The sequence below is a fragment of the Ambystoma mexicanum genome, chromosome 13, assembly GCF_040938575.1.
Source record: "Ambystoma mexicanum isolate Mex_15411 chromosome 13, UKY_AmexF1_1, whole genome shotgun sequence".
In the NCBI taxonomy this organism is placed as follows: Eukaryota; Metazoa; Chordata; class Amphibia; order Caudata; family Ambystomatidae; genus Ambystoma; species Ambystoma mexicanum.
The window spans coordinates 664,629,174-664,656,406 of NC_090938.1; the positions used below are offsets into that span (position 1 = coordinate 664,629,174).

General features: G+C 48.8%; 1 protein-coding gene across 5 annotated transcripts in view; it reads left to right on the forward strand.

The window, feature by feature from the left end:
• Positions 1-27,233, forward strand: part of ARHGAP23 (Rho GTPase activating protein 23) — a 635,536-nt gene that overhangs the window by 471,543 nt on the left and 136,760 nt on the right. For all 5 annotated transcript variants that reach the window (XM_069634667.1, XM_069634666.1, XM_069634669.1 and 2 more), the window contains one exon: positions 9,365-11,021. In XM_069634667.1, the coding sequence (XP_069490768.1) occupies positions 9,365-11,021 (1,657 nt within the window). The remainder of the gene's footprint in view (positions 1-9,364; positions 11,022-27,233) is intronic.

Sequence of the window (27,233 nt, forward strand, 5' to 3'; positions counted from 1 at the left end):
CGACCAACATGTCTCATCCTTTGAGGTGCAAGCCACCACCTTGGGAACAGGGACTGGCCCTTCCCCAACCATGAAGAGTAACTGGGTGCTTCATGTTCGCCTGGGCTACATCGAGGTCGATGGGATGTAGCCCCTGTTTGAGGAAGAGTATTTTTGTGGCATCCTCTTGCAAGGATCCCTCGTGGAGCTGGGAGTCACTTGCTGAACCTTTGTTTCTGTCGAGGTCTTCCTGCAACACGGCCTCAATGGAATTGCATATGGTGCATGTACAGCCTGGCCCTCGGGCGGGCACGAGGGCAAGACCTCACCCCATGAGGCTTTAGAGCACCACTGCGGTGCCACGCCCCTGCCTCCGGTACTTGGGCATGTTAAGGGCAATGGTTTGCAGGGGGGTTAGAGTGAACAGTTCCCCCCGACGTAAGAGTGGGGCGTAAGTTCAATAAATAATTGAGAGCCAGTACATGTGAATAGAGGTGTGAGGCTGGGGCGGTAGCTTGGGGCTAGCTCTGTAGACCATAGAGGGCTATCATGTGCTAACCTATTACTGGGGGCTTAGGAGACAGTGCTGTGTCCCCCAGGGATCTCCCAGGGTGCACGGGTGTAGAGATTGCAGAGGACATGGTTCTCCTTGGGTGTTAGAGAGACCTACGCCACTGGACCCATTGGTTGCCCTACAGATCGCCCTTACACCCCCACATGCTGGGAGTGCAGGGGAACAGGCGGAATCTGGACCTGGATAGGAACAGGGGGCCACTGGTAGCCCTGGGGGCCCTAGGGAACTCCCAGGTGCGCATTCAGTGGGAGCCGCTGCCCTAGCACATAGGGGTAGCACTAGATGCGACCTGGAGAACCCTAGACACACACCTACCGCGCAGGAGGTGAGGGGCAGAGCTGAACGCCCATAGGGGTAGCACTAGATGGGGCCTGGAGAGCCCTAGGCACATCACTGGCAGCGCAGGAGGTGAGAGGTAGACCTGGACGCGCGTAGGGGTAGCACTAGATGCAACCTGGAGAGCCCTAGACACACACAGGCAGCGCATGGGGAGAGGGGTAGACTTAGACGGACACAGGGGTAGCACTAGATGCAACCTGGAGAGCCCTAGACCCACACAGGCAGCGCATGGGGAGAGGGGTAGACTTAGACGGACACAGGGGTAGCACTAGATGGGGCCTGAAGAGCCCTAGGCACATCACTGGCAGCGCAGGAGGTGAGAGGTAGACCTGGACGCGCGTAGGGGTAGCACTAGATGCAACCTGGAGAACCCTAGACACACACAGGCAGCGCATGGGGAGAGGGGTAGACCTGGATGCGCGTAGGGGTAGCACTAGATGCAACCTGGAGAGCCCTAGACACACACAGGCAGCGCATGGGGAGAGGGGTAGACCTGGACGCGCGTAGGGGTAGCACTAGATGCAACCTGGAGAGCCCTAGACACACACAGGCAGCTCATGGGGAGAGGGGTAGACTTAGACGGACACAGGGATAGCACTAGATGCAACCTGGAGAGCCCTAGACACACACAGGCAGCTCATGGGGTGAGGGGTAGACTTAGACGGACACAGGGGTAGCACTAGATGCAACCTGGAGAGCCCTAGACACACACAGGCAGCTCATGGGGAGAGGGGTAGACTTAGACGGACACAGGGGTAGCACTAGATGCAACCTGGAGAGCCCTAGACACACACAGGCAGCGCATGGGGAGAGGAGTAGACCTGGACGCGCGTAGGGGTAGCACTAGATGCAACCTGGAGAGCCCTAGACACACACAGGCAGCACATGGGGAGAGGGGTAGACTTAGACGGACACAGGGGTAGCACTAGATGCAACCTGGAGAGCCCTAGACACACACAGGCAGCTCATGGGGTGAGGGGTAGACGTGGACGGACATAGGGAGCCGCTAGATGCGACCTGGAGAACCCTAGGCACATCACTGGCAGCTCTGGAGGTGAGGGGTAGTAGGGTAGACCTGGACACACATAGGGGTAGCACTAGATGTGGCCTGGAGAGCCATAGACCCACACCGGCATTGCAGGAGGTGGGGGCTAGAGCTGGACACACATAGGGGTAGCACTAGATGTGACCTGGAGGGCCCTAGACCCACACCGGCAGTGCAGGAGGTGGGGGCTAGACCTGGACACACATAGGGGTAGCACTAGATGTGACCTGGAGAGCCCTAGGCACATCGCTGGCAGCGCAGGAGGTGAGGGGTAGCAGATTAGACCTCTATGCACATTGGGGTAGCACTACATGGTACCTGGAGAGCCCTAGACACGTCACTGGCAGCTCTGGAGGTGAGGGGTAGCAGGGTAGACCTGGACACACATAGGGGTAGCACTAGATGTGACCTGGAGGGCCCTAGACCCACACCGGCAGTGCAGGAGGTGGGGGCTAGAGCTGGACACACATAGGGGTAGCACTAGATGTGACCTGGAGAGCCCTAGGCACATCACTGGCAGCGCAGGAGGTGAGGGGTAGCAGATTAGACCTGTATGCACATTGGGGTAGCACTACATGGTACCTGGAGAGCCCTAGACACGTCACTGGCAGCTCTGGAGGTGAGGGGTAGCAGGGTAGACCTGGACACACATAGGGGTAGCACTAGATGTGACCTGGAGGGCCCTAGACCCACACCGGCAGTGCAGGAGGTGGGGGCTAGAGCTGGACACACATAGGGGTAGCACTAGATGTGACCTGGAGAGCCCTAGGCACATCACTGGCAGCGCAGGAGGTGAGGGGTAGCAGATTAGACCTATATGCACATTGGGGTAGCACTATATGGGGCCTGGAGAGCCCTAGGCACACACCGGCGCAGGAGGTGAGGGGTAGAGCTGGACACACATAGGGGTAGCAGAGAGCCCCAGGCATATCAATGACAGCGTAGGAGGTGAGGGGTAGCACGGTATGGTCCAGAAACCCTCTTGTAGGCTCACGCGGGCAGTGCAGATAATTGGGAGCGGGGGCTCCTGCCAATAGCCCACAGCACACACAGGGATAGAGGAAGAGGGGAGCCATGTGTGCCCAGGAACCCCTAAGGCACACGGTGGGTAGTGGATAGGTGTGAGAGGAGACGCCCTGGAGCTCCAGACACCACTGCCTCCTGCAGGCGCAGGGAGTGTGGGGGCGTGGGGGTGGGCAGACGCAGCTTCGGTCCCGGTGTTTCCAGTATTGCTCAACGTGTCTGGCTCAGAGGCGGTGGAGCAATGCTCCCCTACAATCAGGGAAAACCAAAAGTCCACGCCCCTGCCTACAATCATACATACCTGCCAGCAGGGGATGCTCTTTCCAGACCGGCCTTTTCCTTTTCTATTCTGGTACGTGTAGGCCTGGATGTGTACTGGGAAATCAAAACTACATGTCCCACAATGCAAAACACAGGGCTGGAAGAGCATCTCCTGAATGGAATGTGGCCATTTATGTTTAGCCGATGTTGGTGTTAGTGTATACCTTCCCATAGGAGTCGGTGCTTCTAAATAGCGTAAACATCTGTGTAGCGCTTAAATGTGCGTGCTTATGCGTCGCGGCTTGAAGTAGTGTTCTTGTTCCTTTCTACACATGCACACAACGTGCTGGGTTGTGCGTGTACGAGGTTATCTTGTGGTACGTGCATGTGTAGGTCTGCATATTCTATACCTCTTAGTGACGGCAGGGCGTGCCTACATGCTTTCGCTCGGCAGAGCAGGTTATTTTGACCCCCAGGAGGAAGTCGTTGTGCGGGCGGGCAGGACCCAACTTGCTTCCTTGGAAGTTGTTAGTTCCGATGAAGGTCCGTGATGACATAGGGGGCGGGGGAGGGGGGGGGGAATTGGGTCAGAGCCTCACCTGCACCTACCTCTTGTCTTGTGGATGAGTGTTTTGGCCCTCGAGGGGGTGGTAAGGAGAAGGCCGCTGAAGGCGCGACCTCACAGCCTCCCACCCCTTATCGGTGTGGGTTATGAGGAACCCTGGAGGGAAGTAGCGGTGGGGAGGGCCACGCAACTGCAGCGCAGAGCTATGAGTCGTCAATTCACCATGACAAAAAGACAAAACAAACGCCTTCTAAAGGCAGCTAGTAAAGAGACTGCAGCTTGAGCGCCCCAGAGCCTTCTCAGGAGAGCCAGCTCCCCCTAGAGTCTATACCCTGCCTTACCTGAGGTAAGCACACACACATACACCCCGTCTTCCACTAGACACTGTATCGGCACCCACCCCACGGGCACTCCCCCCTCCAAGGTGAACCAGAATCCTTCACAACTCCCACATTCTCTCAGGTGAGTTTGCCTTCTCCCATATGCTCTTTGTAATTGTATTGTAATTGGTTATTTATAACGCGCTTAATACCCAGAGGTTTCTAAGCGCGGACCCGGGGATCGAACCTGTGTTGCTGTCTTGCTTCTAAGACGGGCGTGTTGCCCCTGAGCTATCCTCTCAGGGGACCTTCCCTTCTCCCCGATGAACCGGCACCCTCCACATTTCCCGCATCCTCTCAGGTGAGCCTCCTCTATCCCCGGGCGAGCCAGCATGCTGTACATTTACTGCATTACCTCAAACGAGCCTGCACTTCCTGCCCCCCCTACTCTCTCCCAGGTGAGTCTGTATTCGCTACAGCTCTTGCTTTCCCTCAGGTGAGCCTGCCTGCCCTTCTCCCCCAGGCGAGCCAGCATGCTGCACATTTACTGCATTACCTCAAGCGAGCCTGCACTCCCTGCCCCCCCCTACTCTCTCCCAGGTGAGTCTGTATTCGCTACAGTTCTTGCTTTCCCTCAGGTGAGCCTGCCTGCCCTTCTCTCCCAGGCGAGCCAGCATGCTGTACATTTACTGCATTACCTCAAGCGAGCCTGCACTCCCTGCCCCCCCCCTACTCTCTCCCAGGTGAGTCTGCATTCGCTAAACCTCCCGCACTCCCCCAGGTGAGCATGCACTCCATGGAAATAAGTATGCAGCATGCCCCCCCCCTCACACTTGCGTGCACTCATACCACCAAACCCCACATGGAAGGAGGGGGCGGCTTTGGGGGATGACTAATTGAAACAGTCCTGGGCCCTGATTCATGGAATTATCTGCGTGTAAAACGGGGGTTTGCGTGCCATTCTGCCCGCAAATCCCCATTCGTCAAACAGGGACTTGCGGGCAGAATGGCACGCAAATCCCCGTTGTACACGCACACAATTCCGTGAATCAGGGTGTTGTGGTGTGAAATCTGCTTCTCGCAGAAAGGACCAGGGCCTGTCCAGTAATGTCCCTGGGCTGCCATGCCTCGTTCCTAGAACGCTACTACCGCCCAGGGACTCACTGGTGCAGAGAGCAAAGTCCCCAGCACCCCAGTGAGGCCAGCAGCTTCACAGCATCGTAAATAACACCTGCGCATGGCGAGTAATGCTGGCACGCCACTGGCCACCTTTCTTAAGGAACAGCTCGCCTTTTTTTACACCCTTGTTTCTCAAGACATGTGCAGACACACCTGCTGTGTAAGACCCCGCCTTTTTTATTCCTTTCAAAATAAGCACCAAAAGAGGCTGTTAAATAGTTAACTCATTGTAGTGATCGGTTAGCACAGGGGGGTGCATTGTAGTGTGTTGTTATTCCTAATGTGAATAATATGTGCAGCTCCACAAAAAAGTAAAGACGTGTTTCGAGCATCAAACAAGCATCCATCAGGGACCAGTCAGCTCTGCACATTCTTTATTGCGCGGTTTCCTTCATTATTTAGTTTATATGGGAGTAGATGGATGCTCTCCATCTCCCGACTACACCCGCTGTGACCCAACTGCAAAGGCACTAACTGGCCACAAATGTCACAGGTCTTCTCTTCTCTGTGAGCCAGTGTGGGGCTGGGGCGGAATGCTGCCCTGTTATGGCTCCCTCCCATGCCCCACACAGTACTAAATCACTGCAGTACTCCCTACTCTCCCTCAGATTACCCTATCTCCACTGCCCACTTCTGCACTCCCTCAATCTCCACCAGTGAGCATGCTTCACTCCCTGAATTGCAGGCATTCCGTTCCCATCAGTGAGCCACCATCTACTACACCACCTGCTCCCTCTTCCGTGTGATCTGGCGTCATCTACACCCCCTGTCACTACCCGCCACTGCACTGCCTGTTTCCTCTTCCCTCTTCCATGTGATCTGGCATCATCTACACCCACTGCTACTACCCACCACTCCACTTCCTGCTCTCTCTATACTCTTCAATGTGTTCTGGCATCTTCTACACCCCCTGCGTGAGGAATTTGACCATCCGCAGGATGGGTATGGATTTTCACCTAGGCTTTTTTAAAATTTTAAATGAAATTGAATGATGGTAGATCAATCTCCGGAAAATATGTGGGGATAATCCACACACATTTTCCTACCTGTGCTCACTGCACGACATACACGTACAACCGTGTACTCTGGGTGTACACAGCCTACAGGCACCATCATCCCTGTCATATTTAATTGGGATATGACAGCCAGGATTACACCAGGTCATCTTGGAAGGGGCAGGGCCAATCCTTCCTCCTGCCATGGTCAGCCTAAATAACTATCAAAGGCACCATGGATCCGCCCTGTCATACTAATCAGAGTTTAATTCAAACAGGCCCACATTAGACCTGGCTGCAGAGGCTAACAAAGGAGACAGGAAACCCCCAACAATCTTTGATATGCACTGTGTCAACCTGAAGCCAGCTTCCGACCTGAGTATCAATGGACAGTGACATGTCATGTCTGAACTTCGTGCATTACAATAGTCATGCCTAAAGGGGGACCCCATTCAGAAGTTACGAGTATGTGGATTGATGGCACCAGGAAGTCTGTTCCTGCTACTGCTTCAAGGGAGACCTGCGGCTTTAATCAGAAACCACAGAGAGCTCCATTAACTAGAGAGACCCTTTGATCCACAACAGACAGGAAGTTGGGTGGGACATAGTATTACATGTTTTCACCCCTTTACCTTTTCTGTTGCAAAGCACTCTGGTTATGACCACATGCATACAAGAGATTGTTGGTGGGGACCCAGGATTGGTTCATTAAGGTAGGCTTAGCCTACACCAATCACTGTGGCCCATTTGGCTTTAAAAGAGGGCCTAGCCCCTCTTTTGGACAGTTCATCTGAAGACTTTGCAAGGAGTAACAAGAAGTCTGCATTGGACCCTGGCTGAAGGTACAGTCTGCTTTACATCTTCAGCCAGTGAAGGAAGGCCAGGACCTCCAAGAGGGAAGTAAGATCCTTCCCTTACATATCTCCCAGGGAACAGAGAGAGATACCAAATCCAGAGGACCATCAATCCACTCCAGAACCGGTACCCAGCCAGCACACAGCATGCCCTGCTAGGTTCTGCAGGAAGCCTCCTAGGTGGGAAGTGCCAGAGTCTCTGAACCAAACCAAGGACAAGGCAGCTGCCTGCTACACTCGCCTCAGCTTTGGGCCATCTGCCTTAAAGGGCGACTCAAGCCCAGCGAAGAAGCTAGGAAGAGGTCATCAACGAGAATCTACCAATGTCCGCGTTAAAGGATGTTTTCGAGACCGTCGAGCCCCTAGAGCTGCAACTGACTTCACTGCTTACTGTTGGTAGGCTGCAGTCGCTAACGCTGTCCGAGATGCCTCGACCAGTGCTTCAGAACCGCCAACCAGCACTGAGACAATGATTCCTCACCGAGCCACCGTGCAGGCTAGCCTGCAGCCGTCCGTCCAGCCTCACTCACCAAACTGTCTGCCGCATGATACCCGCAGCTGTCACCTGTCTTGAACTCTGTTGCAGAAGCTGCAAAGCGCCCTGAAACCGACTCTACACTGTCGAGCACCAAGAACCTCTACAAGCAGAAGGACCACTGTGGTTCTGTCTCCCTAGTCCTTTCGCCTAAGGCCCCATGTGACATTTTACGATCCATTGCTCCCTTTATGTTGAAACCAAGTATCCTATCCTTGAACTATTGCGATTAATTACCATACCAACTTCCCTCCTGTCAATATCCAGACTGCATCCCTTTTCCTTCTTTGAAACTGTCTGTTCTCTGCATTCCTTTACAGGGTGGGTTGTATTTTGTAGTGTGCTGGAATGGTCTGTTGCGATAATAATAAAGTAGATATTTGTATACAACCTTGACTGGACAGCCCCCTTTAACTTCGGGTAATAATTCTATTTTCGCTGTGTTGCAACTAATCAGTGATCCACGGCAGAGATAATCCTGTCATTTCGTCCACGTTACCAAAATTGGGCAAAGAGGTTATAATTTGTGCTTCCAATCTGTTTGGATCCCTTCTAATGTACTAGCGGTGTGGGGCTGATTGATTGTTTCAAAACCAATATTCATCCCTGGACCACTGGTGCCCCCGAAGTTCATTCATCACACCCTGTCACTACCCACCACTGTACTGCCTGCTCCCTTTTCCCTCCTCCTTGTGATCTGGCATCATCTACACCCCCTGCTCCCTCTTTCCTCCTCTGTGTTCTTCTACACCCACTGTCGCTACCGCCACTGCACTGCCTTCACTCTGTTCCCTCCTTCATGTGTTCTGGCTTCATCTAAGCCCCCTGCTAATACGCACCACTGCATTTCCTGCCCCCTCTTCCCCCAATGTAATCTGCCATCTTCACCCTGACTACCTGTCACTGCAATTCTTGTACCCTTTTACCTTAATATATTCTGGCATCATCCAAACCCTCTGCTGCAACCCGGCACTGCATTTCCTGTACCCTCTTTCCTAAATGTAATCTGGCATCATCTACACCCCTGTATCCGCCACTGCACTTCCTGGTCCCTCTTACCTCCTCTATGCGACTTGGCATCATCTAGATAATTTTCAAGGTGTTCGGCCTGATCTGGATATTATTCATGGTTTTCCGTCCGAGTCACTCTTTATAATAAAGAGTTGCTGTCGTTTTTAGAGGAAGACCATATCCGCGCCTTGTAGTCTTGTGGTCTCAAAAAATATCCATCAGCAGCATTGCTAAGCACACATTGTAAACCTTTCTGAACGGAAGCAGAAGAGAAGTGCTCGTGTTTCTCGGCATACTCAGACCCATTTGCTTAAAATGAAATGACTCATTTTCTAACCAGTGATGGGGACTCCTTGGAGACGGAGCGAATCCTGAGCTCTGTATTGATAGCGTGTGCCTTGTTGTAGACTATGCCCTCGCTCCCGCCCAGCATTCCATCCAGCCCCAACACCCACAGAGTATTCCCACTGTCTCGTCTAGTTCCACCTCCAGGCCCTGCTTGCAGAGTTCTTTCTAATCGTACCCCTGGACAGTGCTTCTAGTGATGTGCCAGCCCCCACCCCTGTGTGGTTCTTCCAGTATAGCATCACCCCAGGCATTGCTTACACACCCCCGTCTTGCACCAATCCCTGCGCAGCGCACCCTTTTGGACTGTTGCCTTACTTTCTTTTTCTTTTTTTGCAGGCATATTCTCAGGATGCTTACCTGAAGGGGAACGACCCCTACACTGGAGGAGCCCAATGTATCCCAGAGCCACCACCAGTGTGCTACCCCCGGAAGACCTACTTGTTTCAAGGCAGGACTTCGGGACAGGAACCCATGGTGGCGGAAACGTTCCCAGGACAACAGGCTGACAGCAGGTCACATTGGTCTGGCTCCTCTGGCCCGTCCTCACCCCGCAACACAAGCTCCATCACCAGCCCTACTTTGAGCACTTGGAGCGACCTAAGAGCAGAGACCGTGAGAGAGCTTGGGAGTAACCCTTCGAGCCCGGCACACCGTACGGAGGAGATCCAGTACGGTATGACTCCCCTAAGGACTGCTATCCCTCCTGGCAGAGCCGTACCTATCCCAGGCTCGATCCATCGTTATCCAAATAGCAGCTGCCAAACCCCTCCTACCAGCTCCTCCTTGTCTGACAGATATGGGGGTGCTGTCCCTTCCCCCAAGACCAATCACAACTGCTATGGAGCTCCAAAACCTTTTCCGGATCACCAGGCTCGTGCCGGTTTCAAGGACCACCGAGATCCAGGAGCAATTCCTGCTAGCGCTGGCCGGCCTTCCTGGGACTGTTTAGGAAGCCCCAAAGCAATCTCCAAGTTGGAGTGTCAGCAGGCTCTCTCCAACTGGATGTCCAACCAAGTGCCCCGGAGGAGCTCCTCAGAAGACCGGCGATACGGGATGCCACGATACCGTAGCGTCTCTCAGGACAGATTAGGAGATGCTCCAGTGCACCATGCCTGGCCACACAGTGCCTCCCAGGACACTTTGCTTCAGTCGAATCATGGTAGCTGGGGTTTCAGGACACGATCAGATAATTACTTGGCCAAGTACGAACACTCTGCAGAGAATCTGGAGCAAAACACTTTAGTGTCCCCCAGGTTTGACAGGTGTGCATGGCCTCCAGGTAATTTTTACAGAGCTGGACCTCCAAGTGGACAAAGCCAAGCTGCCAGGCCTCCGCCTAGACATCCAGGTTCCTTCTCCTCCTCCTCTTCCAGAGAGACCCCTAGCCATGTGCCGAAGCATCCCTCCCAACCAAACCTTCAAACCGTTGATGACTCTGGCTACATTGGCTACAGGAGTTATAGTCCATCATTCCAGCGCAGGACTGAGCTCCTCCAGGCATTTTCTTTTAGGGAGCCTAGCTTCAGTGGCCTTCCCACCTTTAACCTCTCTCATAGCAAAGGGACCTCACCAGCACCATACCTAGACAGGTCAGTTCCTTGGTCTTCTTCTCCGGTGACTGACTCTGCCCCGGTGGAGCTACCATTGGGCAGTGGGTCAGACGTACCCAAGGACCAAAGAATGGCCATCCAGGAACAGGACCACAAGTCACCTCAGCCAGTCACGTCTCTGGAGACGGAGACTGCACAAATGGAGCCGCAGCACGAGGAGAGGAGAGAGGAGGTTGTCCTCAGGCAGAAGCCTCCCACTGGCCGAAAGGCACCGCAACCAACAAGGCAGATGAACTTCATCTTTCCTGAGGATTTGAAGGAGCCGGCAGACCTTCCAGAACCCACTGTGAGCAGCAAAGGGGAGAAGCACGGGGAGCGCCTCAGCCGCCGGGTGGCACCGCTGGCAGCATCTGAGGACTCCCTGGCTTCTATTCCTTTTATAGGTGAGCAGGAGTGAACACATGACCTGGGAAATGTGGGGGCATGTATGATGAAGCTCTAAGGTTATGGCAGGGGTGGGGGCGAGTGATGGTGTGAGTATTCAGTTGTGGGGATGGTGAGAGGGGAGATTGGTTAGGTTGTGGGGACTTCAATAAGGAATTCTTGCAATGTCTGTTGCATGTGCAGCTTTTAATCACATCTGTCTTCCTATGATAAGGAAGGCTTCCTGGTTGCGGGGTGCTACCCCCAGAACATGCAACAGCTGCTTCTTAGTTACAAGGCTTCACCAAGCAGTTATGGAAGAGAGATAGCTGAGGACCCAAGCCAGCCAGGTTTCAGGTTGCTGTCCATTCAGAAATTCTCTTGCATTTTGATAAGAGATGGAACCCTATCCAGTAACCCTGCTTTGTGTCTACACCATTTCCTGATGGCACTTGTAGAACCTGCCCATCGCTAGTCTTTGCAACGCATTTAAGTGCAAAAGTCTGTGGCTAGGCTATGACGCCCTTCACAAAGACATATATTTGGAAACTGTTAACATTTTTCCAAACAGGGGTGTTTTTAAAGATGTGGGTTGAGTAAGGGAATCTCCATCTTATGAGCATAAAGCCCCAGGTCTTTTGGTTGTAGCCCTGGATATATGCTAATGTCGGGACTTGGGCTAGCTAACCTTTTGGTAGTAGCCCTTGAACTTCTGTTCAAGGGCTACTACCAAAAGGCTAGCTAGCCCAAGTCCCGACATTAGCATAGCTCCGGATGTTTTCTTTTTTTTTTTTCTTTTTTTTCTTTGTTACAGCTGAAATTAATCAACTTTTCAAATTTACATCAGATTAAAATTCAAATACAAAATCACATAATTAGTTGCACAATATAAAAGAAGGCTGAATTAACTAACTAAAAAACGAAGGAAATCCCTAATACCTATTCACTACATAATGCTTATTCAGTTTTTAGGACATATATGGTAGACACAAAATTCACTTTATATACAGGTAATTCATTCTCTTAATTTCAACATTAAGTTCACCACTGCAATTTGAACTGATGTATAGGAGGAACACACTATGTAGGACCATTTTTGTTTATCATTCAATAGACTCACAAATAGTGTTTTCCTAAATGTATGGCTCTCTGTGCAGTCAATGCGGGGCAACATAGTATGAGGTGTTCTAAAGTCTCCTTAACATCTTGATTGCAACAGAAGCGACAAAAATTATTACTTTGCAACAGCATTCTACGTTTAGCTAAAACGTCTCTGGTATGACACAAATTAAGGCGTATTCGCAAAAAAAACTTTGGCGAAAGGCTGGAGAAGGAGCTCTCAGCAAATACGATTCCACAACCTTACTTTTTTTTTGTTGGAAATCTACAGGGATCAATATTTTTATAGGTCATACATGTTTCCCTGTTCTCTATCCAATCTAGGCAGTATATTTTAGCTTTCGCTTTGTCTGGGTTGTCAAGCAATAGATCAATCCCAACATCCGCACTTGTTAATATTTTATACACTTTCTTCAACCAAGATTTTACAAAATAATGCTGTGTCGCAAACCAATATGAAGCCAAGGTCTCTAAAATCGAATCTCGATTAGTAGATATTAGGCACTTACGAAACAGGGCGCACAACCGCCAATGATAAATCGCTTTGAGTGATGTAATGCCCAGTTTATAACGTATCCACAAAATTGGGGTTCCCTGTGGCAATTGCAGGTTTGCTCTCCAAAATTTACCTTCTATTTTGTCTAAGGATGTTGAAAGCCAAGGCATTTGGGTTTCAATGCCATACAGAATGGATGGAATCGCTTTTTGATTCCAATATACAATTGCAGGTTTTATTGAGAATTTGCCATACCTATGTAGAATAATTTTTGTGATATTGCTGTGGTCAGTTTACGCTCCCTGTACTCGAAATGCACTTTTGCTCCAATGCAACCATCGAATATCATCCCCAAGTATGTATACTGTGGCACAATTAGCAATTTCGTGTTGTTGATTGTCCAAGTAAACTTATTTCCAGAACTTTTACATGCAATGTATGAAACAATCTGTGTCTTAGCTGTGTTAATTTTTAACTCGTTTGTTTGTACATAGTCATTAAATGCTGATAGCAAGTTCTGCAGGCCCGCTGGAGTTTTGGCTATAAGAACTAAGTCATCAGCATACATCAAAGATTTAACTTGTACTCTGTTAAGAATAGGTGAATCTGATGATACTGAGGTAAATACATTCCTGACATCATGTATAAAGTAATTAAAGATTGAAGCTGCTAGCAAGCACCCTTGTTTGAGACCTCTATATGTCGGTATTGGTGGTGTTAAATGACCGTCTAAAGATAGACGAACACGTATAGAGGTTAGAGGTTCTGAATGAAATGCTTGAATAATATCAATCAACGTTGCCGGGCAGTGATCTCTGTTTAATTTGACCATCAACAACACTCTCGAAATTGAATCAAAAGCAGAATTAAGGTCCACAATTGCAAAGAATACTGACTGCTTAGTTACGTGACATTGTGTTTTAATTGCATTAAGGCACAAAAGATTTACATGCGTCCCCATCGCTGCGACAAATCCCGTTTGATCGGGATCTCGCAGGTTGTTTGCCATGGTCCATGCATTAAAATCTCGCAATATCAACTTTGCGAAAATCCTACCTGGCACGTCCAATAACGCTATTGGGCGATAGTTTTGGGGTAGTGTTCTATCGCCCTTCTTAAATATCGGTACAACCAGGGAAGTTTTCCATGAAGGAGGTAAGTTGCGTGTTCTCAGTATTTCCATGAATATTTTGTATAGGATATGTGACCATTGATACGCATATGTTTTAAGCATCTGATTATTCAGACCATCTGGTCCAGCAGCACGTGATGAGCTAGCCTGCATAATTAACTCCTGTATCAAAGTCTGGGAACAGTCAACAGTCCAACCACCAAACGTTTGTTGTTTATATCGCATTGCAGCATAATTATGATGTGCATAGAGGTTAGCAAAGAACGGAATCCATTGCTGTTCTTGGACACCGTTTAATTGGGCATCTGGTTGTAAAAACTGTGCATGATTGTTTAGTAACTGCCATGTCTCAGACGACTTATTATTATTCATGGCACATAACATTTGCTCACTATCCTTCTGGTATAGCAAGGACTTCCACGACTTCGTCCAATTTCTATATTTACATTTCAGGGACCGTATAGCGGCCTCGCAACCGGGATCTTGATTACGAATACTTTCCCTTTTTTCTTTTCGAAAGTCAGCCCGTTTCGCTTGGACTTCCGAATTGAAAGCATGTAGATGCTTCTCATGGTTACCACTCTGGCAGGACAGTGTATTTCTAAACAGAAGTAGTACGTCAGAATAGAAAAAGGATTGCGCAGACCCCATATTTTTTGTGACTGAACTCTCAAAAGCTGCCAACGTATTCCGAGACCATCGAAAGCGTGTTCTTGCATCATTGATTGTTAATTGTGATTGCATATATTGTCTACTCTTGATAGTAATCGTCCATTTAAATGTAAGTGATAAGATATTATGATCACTTTGTTTTACCATGATGATTTAAACATTTTCAATTTTTTAATACACATATGAATCAACATACATATAATCAATGATACTTTGCGCCTGGTCTCGCTGCCACGTGGGTTGGGGAGGAACATCACCAATCATGGAGCCATTCACCAATATAAAATTACGATCGGACATAAAAGAGATCCATTTTTCTACTTCTCTATGAGGCGCTGTTACAGATTGCTTAAAACAATCTAAGTTAAGGTCGCCAACCAACATAGTACAAGTCACTACCTTCTCTTGTAAAATTAGATCCAATAAATGTGTAAGTCCATCATAGATTTCATCTTCCAAAATGGTAGCCGGATTTCGGTATACATTTAGTAAGGCTATATGCCTTTCAGCCCCGAAGATTCTGACCAGTCGGATGTGAGCCTTAACGGTGTCCCAAGCTTTAACTGATAAACCCGCGCTCCTGTTTACCGCAACTAGGAGACCAGAGGAGGGTCTACCCTTTTGCACCGGTGTTGCTGCTAATAGGCATATGTCAAAATTGCCCCAAACGGGCAAAGCTGTCAGCCACATTTCTTGCATCGCAATTATCTGAAAGGTGGATAATAGCTGAGTGATCAAAGATTGCAAATGTGAGTGCCCTCTAGTATTCCAACTAGCGATGTCGAGCGCTGTTGTCTTGCATTGCTTTGATGGTTAGTTCGAAAAATCTTTCGAGCACACCACATCTGTATTTGCGTTTCTCATTGACTTTCCCCAATAAATGGCCGGTTGGTAAGCAACCTTCTTAACTTCTATACTGTCTCTGGCCGGATCTTGGGCCACCAGGAATCCCATATCGAAAAGTTTCAACTTAAATTTCCAGATCGAATTCATCACAACAGTAGAGGGGATCCATAGCCGCACAATAGACCAGACAGAGTCAGACAGAAATTCCACCTGTGCAATATTGCTTGATGAAATATCCTCAAGCTCCGGGGCATCTCTAAGTATGTTTAAAACGCATTGCCTGTTCAAATCATACTCTGGATATTGTCCATCCCTACATTTTAAAATAAATGAGTGACAATTCGCTTCATTCATTTTCATCCGCTGCTTCTGGGTCTGCTTATTAACAGGCGTTTGGTGCCCTCCCCTGAAAGTATTTCAGTCTCTTTTGGTCTCCTCAAGTTTGACCACACTTGATCACTTGAGGATTCTTGTTCATACTACTTTGACCCATCGTCCTTGCAGGATATACTTGTTTCGATGACTGCCATGGCTGCGCCATTTCCAAATTACTAGAGGTGCAAGGCATGACCATGACAGCTAAAGAAACACCAGGACGATCCCATGCAACTGGTGGAGCAGTTTGTTTGGCTGTGTTCACGAGCCGTTGACTTAAGTATTCATCAACTGCTTTTTTCAAGTAGTCCAAAGATGGGCTACTTGAGTGGTCAGCATTTAGCTCTTCTGGCACTGGCAGAAATTTTGGTTGGTCCACAGGCTCTATTGTAATTGGGCCCTGAGTAATCATAACAGGAGAAGCCGCATTCTCAATTTCTTGTACTAGTTCATTTAGAGGCAAGTAAGGTGGTGGACCCGTAATTGAGCTTTTTTTTGTACGGGCACTGGAACCAGTACCTTTGTTAGGTCTATAACTTTCTCTGTGTCCATTTCAACTGGCAATTGAGTTTGCACTTTGGGCTTCGTTAAGTCCTTTTTGTTTGCATTTTGAAATAAGTTCATGCTCCGAAAAAAGAAACTGACAGAATATTTCGAGTATCTAACTAAGGGCATTTTTTTTTTTTTTTTGTTGTATAGGTACGAGGCCCTTTAAGTATATCTTTACTGACACCACTGTTGCCACAAAGGGGTAGAGGCATATCGACCTGCACTTTTTCGGTATCAGCCACAATAGAGGCAACGTCCACAGTTAGTTATGGTTGCTCTCATCGTGGATTTGTTTAAACATACCTCTTCAACTATCGGACAAATTATCTCTTTGAAAATTGGCAGACGTGATGTAAGCTTCTGTGCACTCTCCAGTTTTGAACCTAGGTCAGTTGTACTATCTGCATTGATAACAGGGGGGTTGCGTTTATTGTTTTTGGGTTTAATACCCTTTTCTAAAAGAGATTTTAACCAGAGTAATATTTGGTCCGTTTGTACGGCCTCTTTATCCACTTTATTATCTAATACCTCAAATAATTTGAAAAGGCTTGATAATGTGGTGTTTAATGCACATAGCGTCGTCTCTAGCATTATACCAGCCGAATTAATTTTTTCCACATGATTATCCCTGCATGGTCTCGGTGTAGGGTGTACAAAAGAGAGGGAACGAGCTGCCCTCGACGAATCAGAAGACTGATGGCCCCTTTGCGCAGTTCGGTCGCTATAGATGGATCTATAGATAGATATGGGCGACTCGCACTGACTTGCATAAATTGAAATATTCATATCACCATTACTTAAGTCTTCCTTACTCCCTGTGGAGTGGGAGCATGGTGAAGACGTCAATTTTTTATTGGGGGTGACTCTATGTTCAGGTGTTTGTAACATAGTATGGTCCGACAAAGGGTGAACTGCAGCCTTCATTCGGGAAAGGTTAAGATCTTGTAAATTATCAGGTAAAACAACCTTATTACTGGCAGTGCACCTTCCAGTTCGAACATTAACAGGGGTCACAAAAATAGATCTACATGATATCCGTGGCTTGATTGGAGGCATTAGGGCTGGTGTTGTACCTAAATAGTCAGGCATATTAGATCTAAGGGAATATAAACCAGTGAACATATGTTCTCACACCAAATTAACAAATTATTTCCTCACACAATAAAACAGTTAAATACAAACAATTCCACAATTCACAAAAAAAGGAAAGAGAAAATAAGTTAAATAGTAATTAATTAATTTATCTTTCTAAAGAAATAGTAAAATCATATATGAATCACCAATAAAGTTTTGCTCCGCTCCGCTCTTCAAGCGGCAAAGCGGACAAGCGGTACTTGCTAAGCAGGAGCGCAGGATTTGTGATTATATAGTCACGTTGGGAGTGAATGAGGCGGGTGAGAGTGGCCAAGCGTGACCAAAAGCGGCACAAAGCGTCATCAAAAGTCACCAAAAGCAAGTTTTGGAAGTGAGTTCCTTGATGCAGACAGGTGTTCACCTTTTCACAAGCAGTACGAGCACACAGTCCACAGCAAAATCGTAGCACGTAGCTGCAGCAGAGCTCCAAGCGGACAAGCAGTACTTCGAAAGCGGTACTTGCTAAGCAGGAGCGCGCGCGCAGGAGCGTGGGATTTGTGATTATATAGTCACGTTGGGAGTGACTGAGGCGGGTGGGAGTGGCCACAAATAATACACAAAGGAAAACGCCTTTTCACAAGCAGCACGAGCACACAGTCCACAGCAAAATCATAGCACGTAGCTGCAGCAGAGCTCCAAGCGGACAAGCAGTACTTAGAAAGCGGTACTTGCTAAGTAGGAGCGGCTATGACGCCCTTCACAAAGACATATATTTGGAAACTGTTAACATTTTTCCAAACAGGGGTGTTTTTAAAGATGTGGGTTGAGTAAGGGATTCTCCATCTTATGAGCATAAAGCCCCAGGTCTTTTGGTTGTAGCCCTGGATAGAAGTTCAAGGGCTACTACCAAAAGGCTAGCTAGCCCGAGTCCCGACATTAGCATAGCTCCGGATCTTTTCCAGACCTAGCAACACCCCTGGACCTGGGTATACTGGACACCTCTAGCCTGAGTATATGCGAAGCTTCCGTCCTCGATCTAGTGAACATCTCTAGCCAAAATTTAGTTTGTTCCAACTGGCGCAAATGCTAGGATGGCATTCGACGAAGATCCATTTAGTGCCGCAGCATGGTTATCCACAACACCACGATGCTACAAGTTTGCTCACCCAAACCAATTTATGGCAGGAAAGTCCTGGAAAAGAGGCAAGCAAAGCACCAAACCAATTCAAATTGAAATTGCAAAAGGGAGTTGAAACGGGACTACTCCCAACCACTTGTTAAGTAGGTGCTAAGGGACAGAGGGTGTCGAACCTGCATACAAGTCCAGCTCCCGTGGAATCATCTGAAGCCGCTGAGGTTCCTCCTTCACCTCCCTTTAACTTTGAATTGCTATCAGAATTGAATTGTGCCGAGCCAATGGAATGCAGCGAATCCTTGGAATGCAAGCAGACACTTCCGGTTGTACGAGCAGCCCAGACACATGAGTTCCTGATGAATTGGTGGAATTTGATCAAGGCTGGATGAGGCCTTCAAGCTAGAATCCCAGCTCCAGCACCATGTCGCAGGAAGCCCGCCACCAGCAGAATTACCATATAGAGATCACTCAATCTGTGTAAAGCTTTAATGTCAAAGGGGGCTGGGCTGGATGGTTAGACGATCCAGCTGTTGTAGAGCACCTGGCCACTGGGAAAACTGGAGTTGGAGCTTTATGAGGTCAGGGGCCTTTGCCTGCAAAGACAATCTCAATTCTGCCTACTCTGTAAACAATAACGCCTCCTGAAAGCATTTGCACTATACAGCTGCCTAATCGTGTGATCCCAGCCAACATCAACTTATACCAGCTAAATAAAGTGCCAACTGAGGTTACTAGCCCTACACTGCCACCTACTCATTTGATCTCCTCTAACTCAGCCTTTGCCCGCATGCTTAAAACCAATCTGTAGAAGGGGATGAGGCTGAAAACCTATCTAATAACAAAGTATCCTCTAAAACCACTTGAGAGATAGACCATTGATACACGTGATATGGGATCTTGCTGTGTAACAAGGGTAAAGAAGGAATTATCATACAAAGCCATAGTGGAGGCTTTAAAGCACTTGATTGACTGGTTATAAAACGACATGTCAGGGAAAGTTGATCTGGCCGGTGGAATCATTGTCCAGAATGATGAAAAGAACAGGAACGTGTCTGCAAGCACCAGGTTGCAGGCCTCTAGTAAAGAAGAGATGCCTAGCAGCAAGCAGTATTTGCAGGAAATTGACTATATTCTCTTCGCAATGCAAACTGAAGGTGGTGCACATTTTGGGAATCTTTTAAAAGACTCCTGTGGTGGTAGACCACAAGTCTGATGTGCACCGAGTGACACCGATGAATTTGCTGGTAGTAAACATATGGCAAGACCTGATGTTGAGCTACTGTCAATCAAGTGGCAACACATGCCATTGCAGTACTCCCAAGAAGACGAGCTGCTGGCGGGGTGTCGTAGAGTGGATCTTTGGGGGCAGGGGGCCAGGTTCCATGCACTTGCTGCTACATCTCTTAGAAATACCAATTAAAGAAATAGCATTTGAACTCTCCCTTTTACACGAAGAGGGAAGAGCAGATACAGCGGTAGTTGCTAAATGCCTAGAGGTGATGGGTGCATTATGTGTTAAGTTTGTGTGGCCTAAACGTAGAACTCCGCAGCAAAGGTCATGCATCAGTACTAACCTTTGCAAGGGGGCAGCTTCTCCATTAGCTCTCTAGCCCCTAGCTCCTCTAGGGGCTAGAGAGCCAGATAAGGAGCATTGAGAAGAAGATGCTGGCAATACTAGCATTAAGTCAATTTCTCTGGCACATGTTGACCACCAGCAAGGCCCTAAAATTAACAATGAGACGTCTAAGTCTGAGATGCATGAACAAGGGTGCAAAGTGACCACTCCCATTGTTATATCAGACTTACAGGAGAGTGACTGTGAAAAGAGGCCTACGTATTATAATGAATCAGTGAGAGCAGGTGAATCTATTAGCTGCAGCAGCCGGGCATATTTTTACCAAAACAGAAAAAGTAGACATTTACAAGATATGGAAGCCCCTAGTTTCTTGGAAATACTGTAACATAATCTTTACTAGTAATGAGTCAAGTAAGGAGTCTTGTAACTTGGGGGTCTGCATCATACAAACTCAGCCATACATGCTGGTTGCATTTAGAGGGCCGGAAGGGTTAGATAAATGTAGAGGCAACCAGTAAGACCACCTATAGTCTAATATAGTAAAGGGGATTTGGAGCAGGTGCAGAGTCTGAAACTATGTTTTTCAAATAGTTCACAAAAGGGTTATAGAGGTGCATCAGACACCAGTGCCCTCCCCAGTGCTTTGATGGTGGTGTGTTGCTCCGATACCCCGGCTTCTCACGAGAACCAAAAACACATTGATAATGTAATCATGGAATGCTGCCTGGGACAGATTAAACAAATTGAACTTCTAGAGTGGCTGAGATATCTAGACCGATATGAAATTGTTTGCCGTAGGAGACCTGGCTGTATATGGGCTTTACACGGAATGACTTTTCGTTTTTTTCAGGAGACCGCGTTAGTTAGGTCTGGTAGTTCTTTTGTGCTGGTTACTTTGTTCACTGCGATCAAGCAGCGAGGCAGAAGACTTTTGCGCATGCCTATATCCCTCTTTCAGTTTTTCTCCAGCATCACTGCAGTGATGGATTCTTGTTGCAGGCTCTTTGAATGCAAAGGTTTCTTCTCGGGTGGCGACAGCACAAATATGCTGGAGAGTCTAGAACTACGTTCATTTCATACATTAAAAAGAAACACTGATGCCAGGGGATGGTGCGTGGGCCAGTTCATGCAGTGGCATAACTCAATAATCAGAGTGAGGGTGATATACCAGTAAGTCCCACCTTACACTGATAGTAGTCTGAGCTCTATAATTGACTATTGTACAGTGGAGTGCCCTGCATATCATGGGGTAAATCTTTAAGAATAGACTAACGTCCAGAAGGCGGCCACAGTCCACGGATCCTTGAACTACTTCGTACAGGTTTGGAGGTGATGCATGCCACGCTGCTTTCTGGGTAGGTTGGGCTGTGTAATGGCCTCTCAGTACCAAAAGCCACCTAAATTGAAACCTGAAACGGTCCAGCGAGCCCTTAAATCCCCAAAATTGTTATCAAAATATCAATTCTAATTCAGGAGAAGGGGCCAAGTGCTTTCGAGCAGTATTGGGTAACGGTTGCGGCTTTGAGAGGAGACATAGTCCATCCTTCCTCAAGTGCATAGAAGAGTAGCTACAAAAAGAAATGCCCTATATCCGAAATGCAAAAATACCACAGCATAGACATTCCACACTGGAAAGGCGTGCAATGAGAGGCCGCTCGAAAAAAACAAATTTGACCAGGTCTGTAGACATTGGGAACAATTGGCTAATGCCATTGAAAATAGAAATAGGAAAATGTTTTGGCAACTGGTGGCCAGAGGTTCCAGCAGCGACACTACCCCGGCGGGTGTGGGGGATACCATTTGAACCAGTAAATGGGCTGCACACAATCCTGCTAGCTCCCGTTGAGGTAGATGATCCAACTTTGAGAGGAATGCTGCAGTGTGTCAAATCTGTAAGACCTGGGAAGGCTGCAGGACAAGGTCGTTTCCATTCAAGTTTTTTGTGTGGCTCCCAGAATGGTGGTTGAGACTTTTGATAAAGGTCACCGAGGGGATAATTACAGAAGGAAAGGTACCACCTTCTTGGCAACACTCTAATGGTTCATATTTTTTTAAAAAACGATCCACTACAGTCCCACACTGTTCCCCACCAGAATCTTTATTAGATGTAGATGGAAGACATTTGTCTAGTTGATTCAGCCTAGGCTTCAAGAATGAGGAACCGTTAGTGGTATTATTCCAGACGATCGAAAAGGGTCTAGAGAAGGCTTTTCCAAAATAGACCATTGTTTGGTGGTAATTCGAGAAACGTAAATAAATGACTTGGGGCCATCTGTATGTTGCCTTCCTCAACCTTGCAAAGGTCTTTGTCTTGATTGGCGGGTATACCCTGTGGGCCACATTGGATATGCTAGAGGTCGTGCAAGGTTTATTACAACTAATGCATCCGATTTATTGAGGGGCTTCTGCATGCTGCGGTTCTGATGGAATGTATACTAGACAATTCCCTGCAAATAAGGGTGTAAAGCAGGTTTGTCCCCTCACCGACTAACTTTAATTGTGTTTTTTGCAGACTTTAAGGGCATACCGTGCTCAGAAACCGATCCACGGTCATTCAACATGGTCACTAGATTGTTTCTTTATGCAGATGACACTGCCCTTCTGCTCTTGACACTGTAGTCTAATCGGGCATATATTTTCTTTGATGAACATCCGTTGAATCTAAATTTTCCCCAAACTAAAGTGCTTTGTGGGAGAGGTAAGCACGAGTTTATTTGGCGGCTATAGAAGGTGTGTCCCTGTGTATGGGTACCCATTGCCGGCGGTGGCAGCTGGAATCCTCATACACAGAGAATGGTTGAAATGGCCCGGCAGAGGATGGGAGGGCTGATGAGATGTTGCCACACCTGTGCATTCAGCCACACTCTATGAATATATTTGACACTAAAGTCTGTACTTTGCTTTTGGATGGGAGTGTCATTTTGGGTTCTGTTAATTGCGTGCCAGAATATTTGTATGACCGTACCCCAGGCAGCATTTTGCATTTAGAAACTGGGGATTTTGTCAGATCTGCACTATAGCTAATCATCGGTACATATACAGGGAAGCAACCTAATCCAAAATTGAGCAATGTGGTTAAGGAAATCATATTCTCCCAGAGGAGGAAGGCTTATTCATGGTTTCAATTGTTAGTTGAACTCTTCAGTAGAACTGGCGTTCAAATCTAGATAGGGGAAATTTCATTCTACATTACAACTAAAACCAGTGATTAAAAAAATGTGTACCCTCCAGCAGTTCGTTGTAAATTAGGGAAAAGGTGACATGCTACCGTCCCTGCCATATTAATCTCAGGTTAAAGAGCCAGGGGAAATGCAAGAGGGTCTAGATGAAGCAACCAGGATGTAGAAGAAGCCACACCGCAGTTTGTCTTAATGCTTTACCTCTGGGGGCACGCATGAGTTGTGCACAGTGTGGTCGGTTATCATTAACATTGGTTGTGGGCAACTGGGGAGCAGGCTATCTTAATACATTTCTTGCTTATCTATACATTATACAAATATTTTAGAAAAGTTTGGCTCGAACCAGTCAACAAGACACACTGCTGTGCTCATGTGCTGTCACTGCTTTTGTCAACTCAGGACAATCATATTATTTCCTCTCGTTTGTGGGTCTATAAAAGTTGTTTTTAGGACTGAAAATGATGCTGGAAGCGGCTTTGAAAACGTTGTGATATATATTGGTACCTGAATATTGTCATGTTTTAAATGTTGTTTTGTATATATTTTAAAGGAGTTATCCACATACATTTTATTAATCGATCAAAATAAGGGGGTTACGTTTTTGGCTAACTTTCTGTAGCCTGGCTATAATGAACATTGTTTCGCAGACTTGGGTATACTGGGCGTCGTTTACCGGGGTATAATGGAGACTTCTGACATGGGTATGCTGGCTCTCTTGGATAGTAGTTATATTGGCCGCCTTTGAACTGGGTATACTGGGCGTCGTTGGCCAGGGTATAATGGAGATTTCCGACCTGGGTACGGTGGATCTTTTGGATAGTAGTTGCATTGGCTGCCTTTGAACTGGGTATGCTGTTTCTGTCCTGAGTGTGCTGGATTTCTCTTGCCTGGATTCTCTTGACACCTCTTACCTAGGTACTAAATGTCCCTGCCCTGGGTTTCCTGGCCATCTCTAGCAATGGGTATGTCATTCTTAGCCTACTCTCTTTGGTCTGGGTATAGTGTATTCCTCTCGCCTGTGTATTCTAGACATTTCTCATCTGCGTGATCTGCACATCTTCATGCTGGGTATACTACCTGTCCAAATGATGTTTCCTTAAGGAGGGCAAGAATGTCTCTTCCAAGGAACAGTTTCTCAAGGTTAGCAAAAGTGTCTGTTATACAACAGCTTGACAGATGGCAAAGTGTCTCTTTTACACAACTGCTTCAAGGATGGCAAAGTGTCTCTCTTATACAACTGCTTCAGTGATGTCTTCCTGGCATACTCACGTACCAGGAGTTCTTCAATAGTTTCCTCAGATCCCCTGGTATACTCTACTGCCAGGTATTTTTGTAAAATGTCTTTCTTTCATACCCTTTAAGTGGACTCCCTGCTATGCTCTCCTGCCAGGTATTCCCTTCTGGGTTCTATAAATCCCCTGGTGTACTCCCATGCCAGGTTTCTTTCCCCCAAAAGGCTCACTGCCTGATAGATCCCATTTATCTGGTCTTCCTTCGGTGTTCTCTTCGTTTCCTAGTATTGCACTGTTGTACTGTCTATATTTCATTGACTCTGGATTTAACTTGTCCCAACCTTCCCCATATGGAACTCTCACATATGAAGACGTGTTCAAGTTCTGTTTCATAACTTCTCCAGCATGGGGTCTGGCATGGATTCACATGCTCATGAATATTCCCCGTCGTCAGGCTGGGAATCCTCGGTAAAGAAAAAACCAGTATCAGTTTCGTTTCTGATCTGTCTTTCGTAGTAATAACCAATCACTGGTCTCTGCGTCATACTGACCACAGCCAATGACTGCCCTCTACCTAAGCACCGCCTCTGGCAGCCATCTTCAGATTTTTACCGCACGTTCATGTGTTGGGATCCTCGTGCTATTGCTCTCGAGCGTTAGTGCTATTTTTTCGCGCTTTTTACAAAAAACTTCGATTCTTTCGGTCAAAAGAGCCTCAAGCTCCACCGATTGTACATCCGATCAACGGGGACCCGTGTCGGATTCATCTGTGCCCCTCAAGGGTGAAGATTTCGTCGAGCTACACTTCGGAGGACTCCAAAAGCTTCTCAGGCCCGGTCTCGGAGATGGCCCAGGAGAAGGGAAGCTCGACGCCCGGAAAGCTGTTCAGGGTCTGCCCTGGATGCCAGCTGCAGAACGTCTTCAAGGAGGACGAACACTCTTTCTGCCTTTACTGCCTTCATGAGGACAAGACGCACGTGGAGAAGGACTGTGCGTTTTGCGGCAACATGTCGGAACGGACCATGAAGGACCGCCATCAACGTCTCGCCAACTGGCTGAAGGGTAAGAGCCCGTCTGGCGAGAAGAAGAAGAAATCCGAGTGGTCTTCTAAGACCTTTGAGGGCGCCCCGGCGACGGGGGCCCAACATAAGGCCAAGCACCGCGAGTCCGCTGGCACCGGGAGCGCCGAACGGTCGGGCTCTACGGGCGCCAGGCAGGGCGCACCCTCCCCGGCACCATCAACCACGAGCCAACGCTCTGGGTCGGGTAAGAGGAAGGCCGAGCACCCGGCGAAGCTCCTGGAGAGGCCCCGGTCGAGCTCTAAGGCAGAGGAGGAGCGTGGCAGTGCCCCCTCCCTCAAGGATAAGGCGGTGAGCGCACCTAAGGTGGTGAAGGCCTTGATCCATCCGACCAAGCCCTCAATCGAAACGGTCGCGGCGGCCCTGGCTCAGCCTGTGGTGGCTGCACCAGTGGTGGCGACCTCAGGGCCCAGAATCTCCCTGCCTCCTCGGAGGGAGTCTTCCTTTGTGCCCATCGATAGGACCCCCGTGAAACCCCCCGTGGGGAAGAAGAAGGGGGGGCAGGGCGTCGTCGTAGAGTCGGCCTCAACCTCAGAAGAGGAGCTGATCGAGGTCTTAAGCCACGGCCTAGGCGTGGAAGAAGGCCAGCCCGTCGGAATGGACCCCGACGCAGGTGACGACGACGACATCGTCGAGGATACCGACGGGGCCCCTGCTCGCCCGTCGGATTCCCCTCTGCCAGCGCCGCAAGACAACTCGGCGGCCATTTTGTTGGCCATACAGTCCTTATGCTCCGAGATAAGGACGAGGCTACCGTTACCGACGGAGGAACCTCTCCCGTCGGGGGATCCAGAACCGGGACCTTCTGGTGTTCCCCCTACCAAGAAAAGAAGGATCCATCCACCACCTCCTTTTCAACCGTCGCGCCCCTTCCAGCCCTCCTCCCCGTCCACCCGAGGGGATGATACGGGGACTGACACGGCAGCGACGGGTACGGACGACGAGGCATATGACGAGGATTTTCCGTCGTCGCCTCCCACCAGGGCCTCTCCGCCCGACGAGATCGGATCTTTCCACTCCATGATCTCCAGGGCTTCCGAGCTTTTCCAACTCTGCCCTGAGGAGAAGAAAAAGGAAGGCTTCCTTTATCAGCGGCGCGAGGCCAAGAGGAAGACGGTCCTCGCAGTGCCTCTGTTGGACGACATTTGGGATGAGGGCCTTTCCCTCCTCAAGAACCCTTCCACGACGCCAGCTAGAAGAGACCGGTACGAGAAAAAGTACCGGGTCCCGGACACGGCCCCCCTATGCCTCCGGGCGCAGCCCACCCCGGACTCCGTTGTCTCCGCGGCAGCCAGGAAGAAAGCGGGGGCGGGGTGCGGCCTCCACATCGACTTCCCCGCCGGACGGCGAGGGAAAGAAATTGGATACTATGGGGCGTAGAGTCATCTCGTCGGCAGCGACGACGATTAAAGCGGCCAACGCCTTGGCTATCGTGGCCCGCTACGACAGGGAGCTCTGGTACATGATGGCTCCCCTGCTGGATTTTCTGCCGGACGACAAGAGGGCGGAGGCCCTTGAGATCCTGCAGGAAGGTGAGGTGGCCTCGGACCACGCCATCACCGTGGCGACGGACATCGCCGACACTGGGTTCCGCCAGCTGGGCAACGGCGTTTGCCTTCGACGTCGTGGATGGCTCAAAGCTACGGACTTCCGGCAGGACGTCCAGACCAGAGTCCTGGACATGCCCTTCGACGGGAACAACCTGTTTGGGAAGACAGTGGACGATTCCCTTCAGGCCATCAAGGCGGATACGGAGACGGCCCGGGCC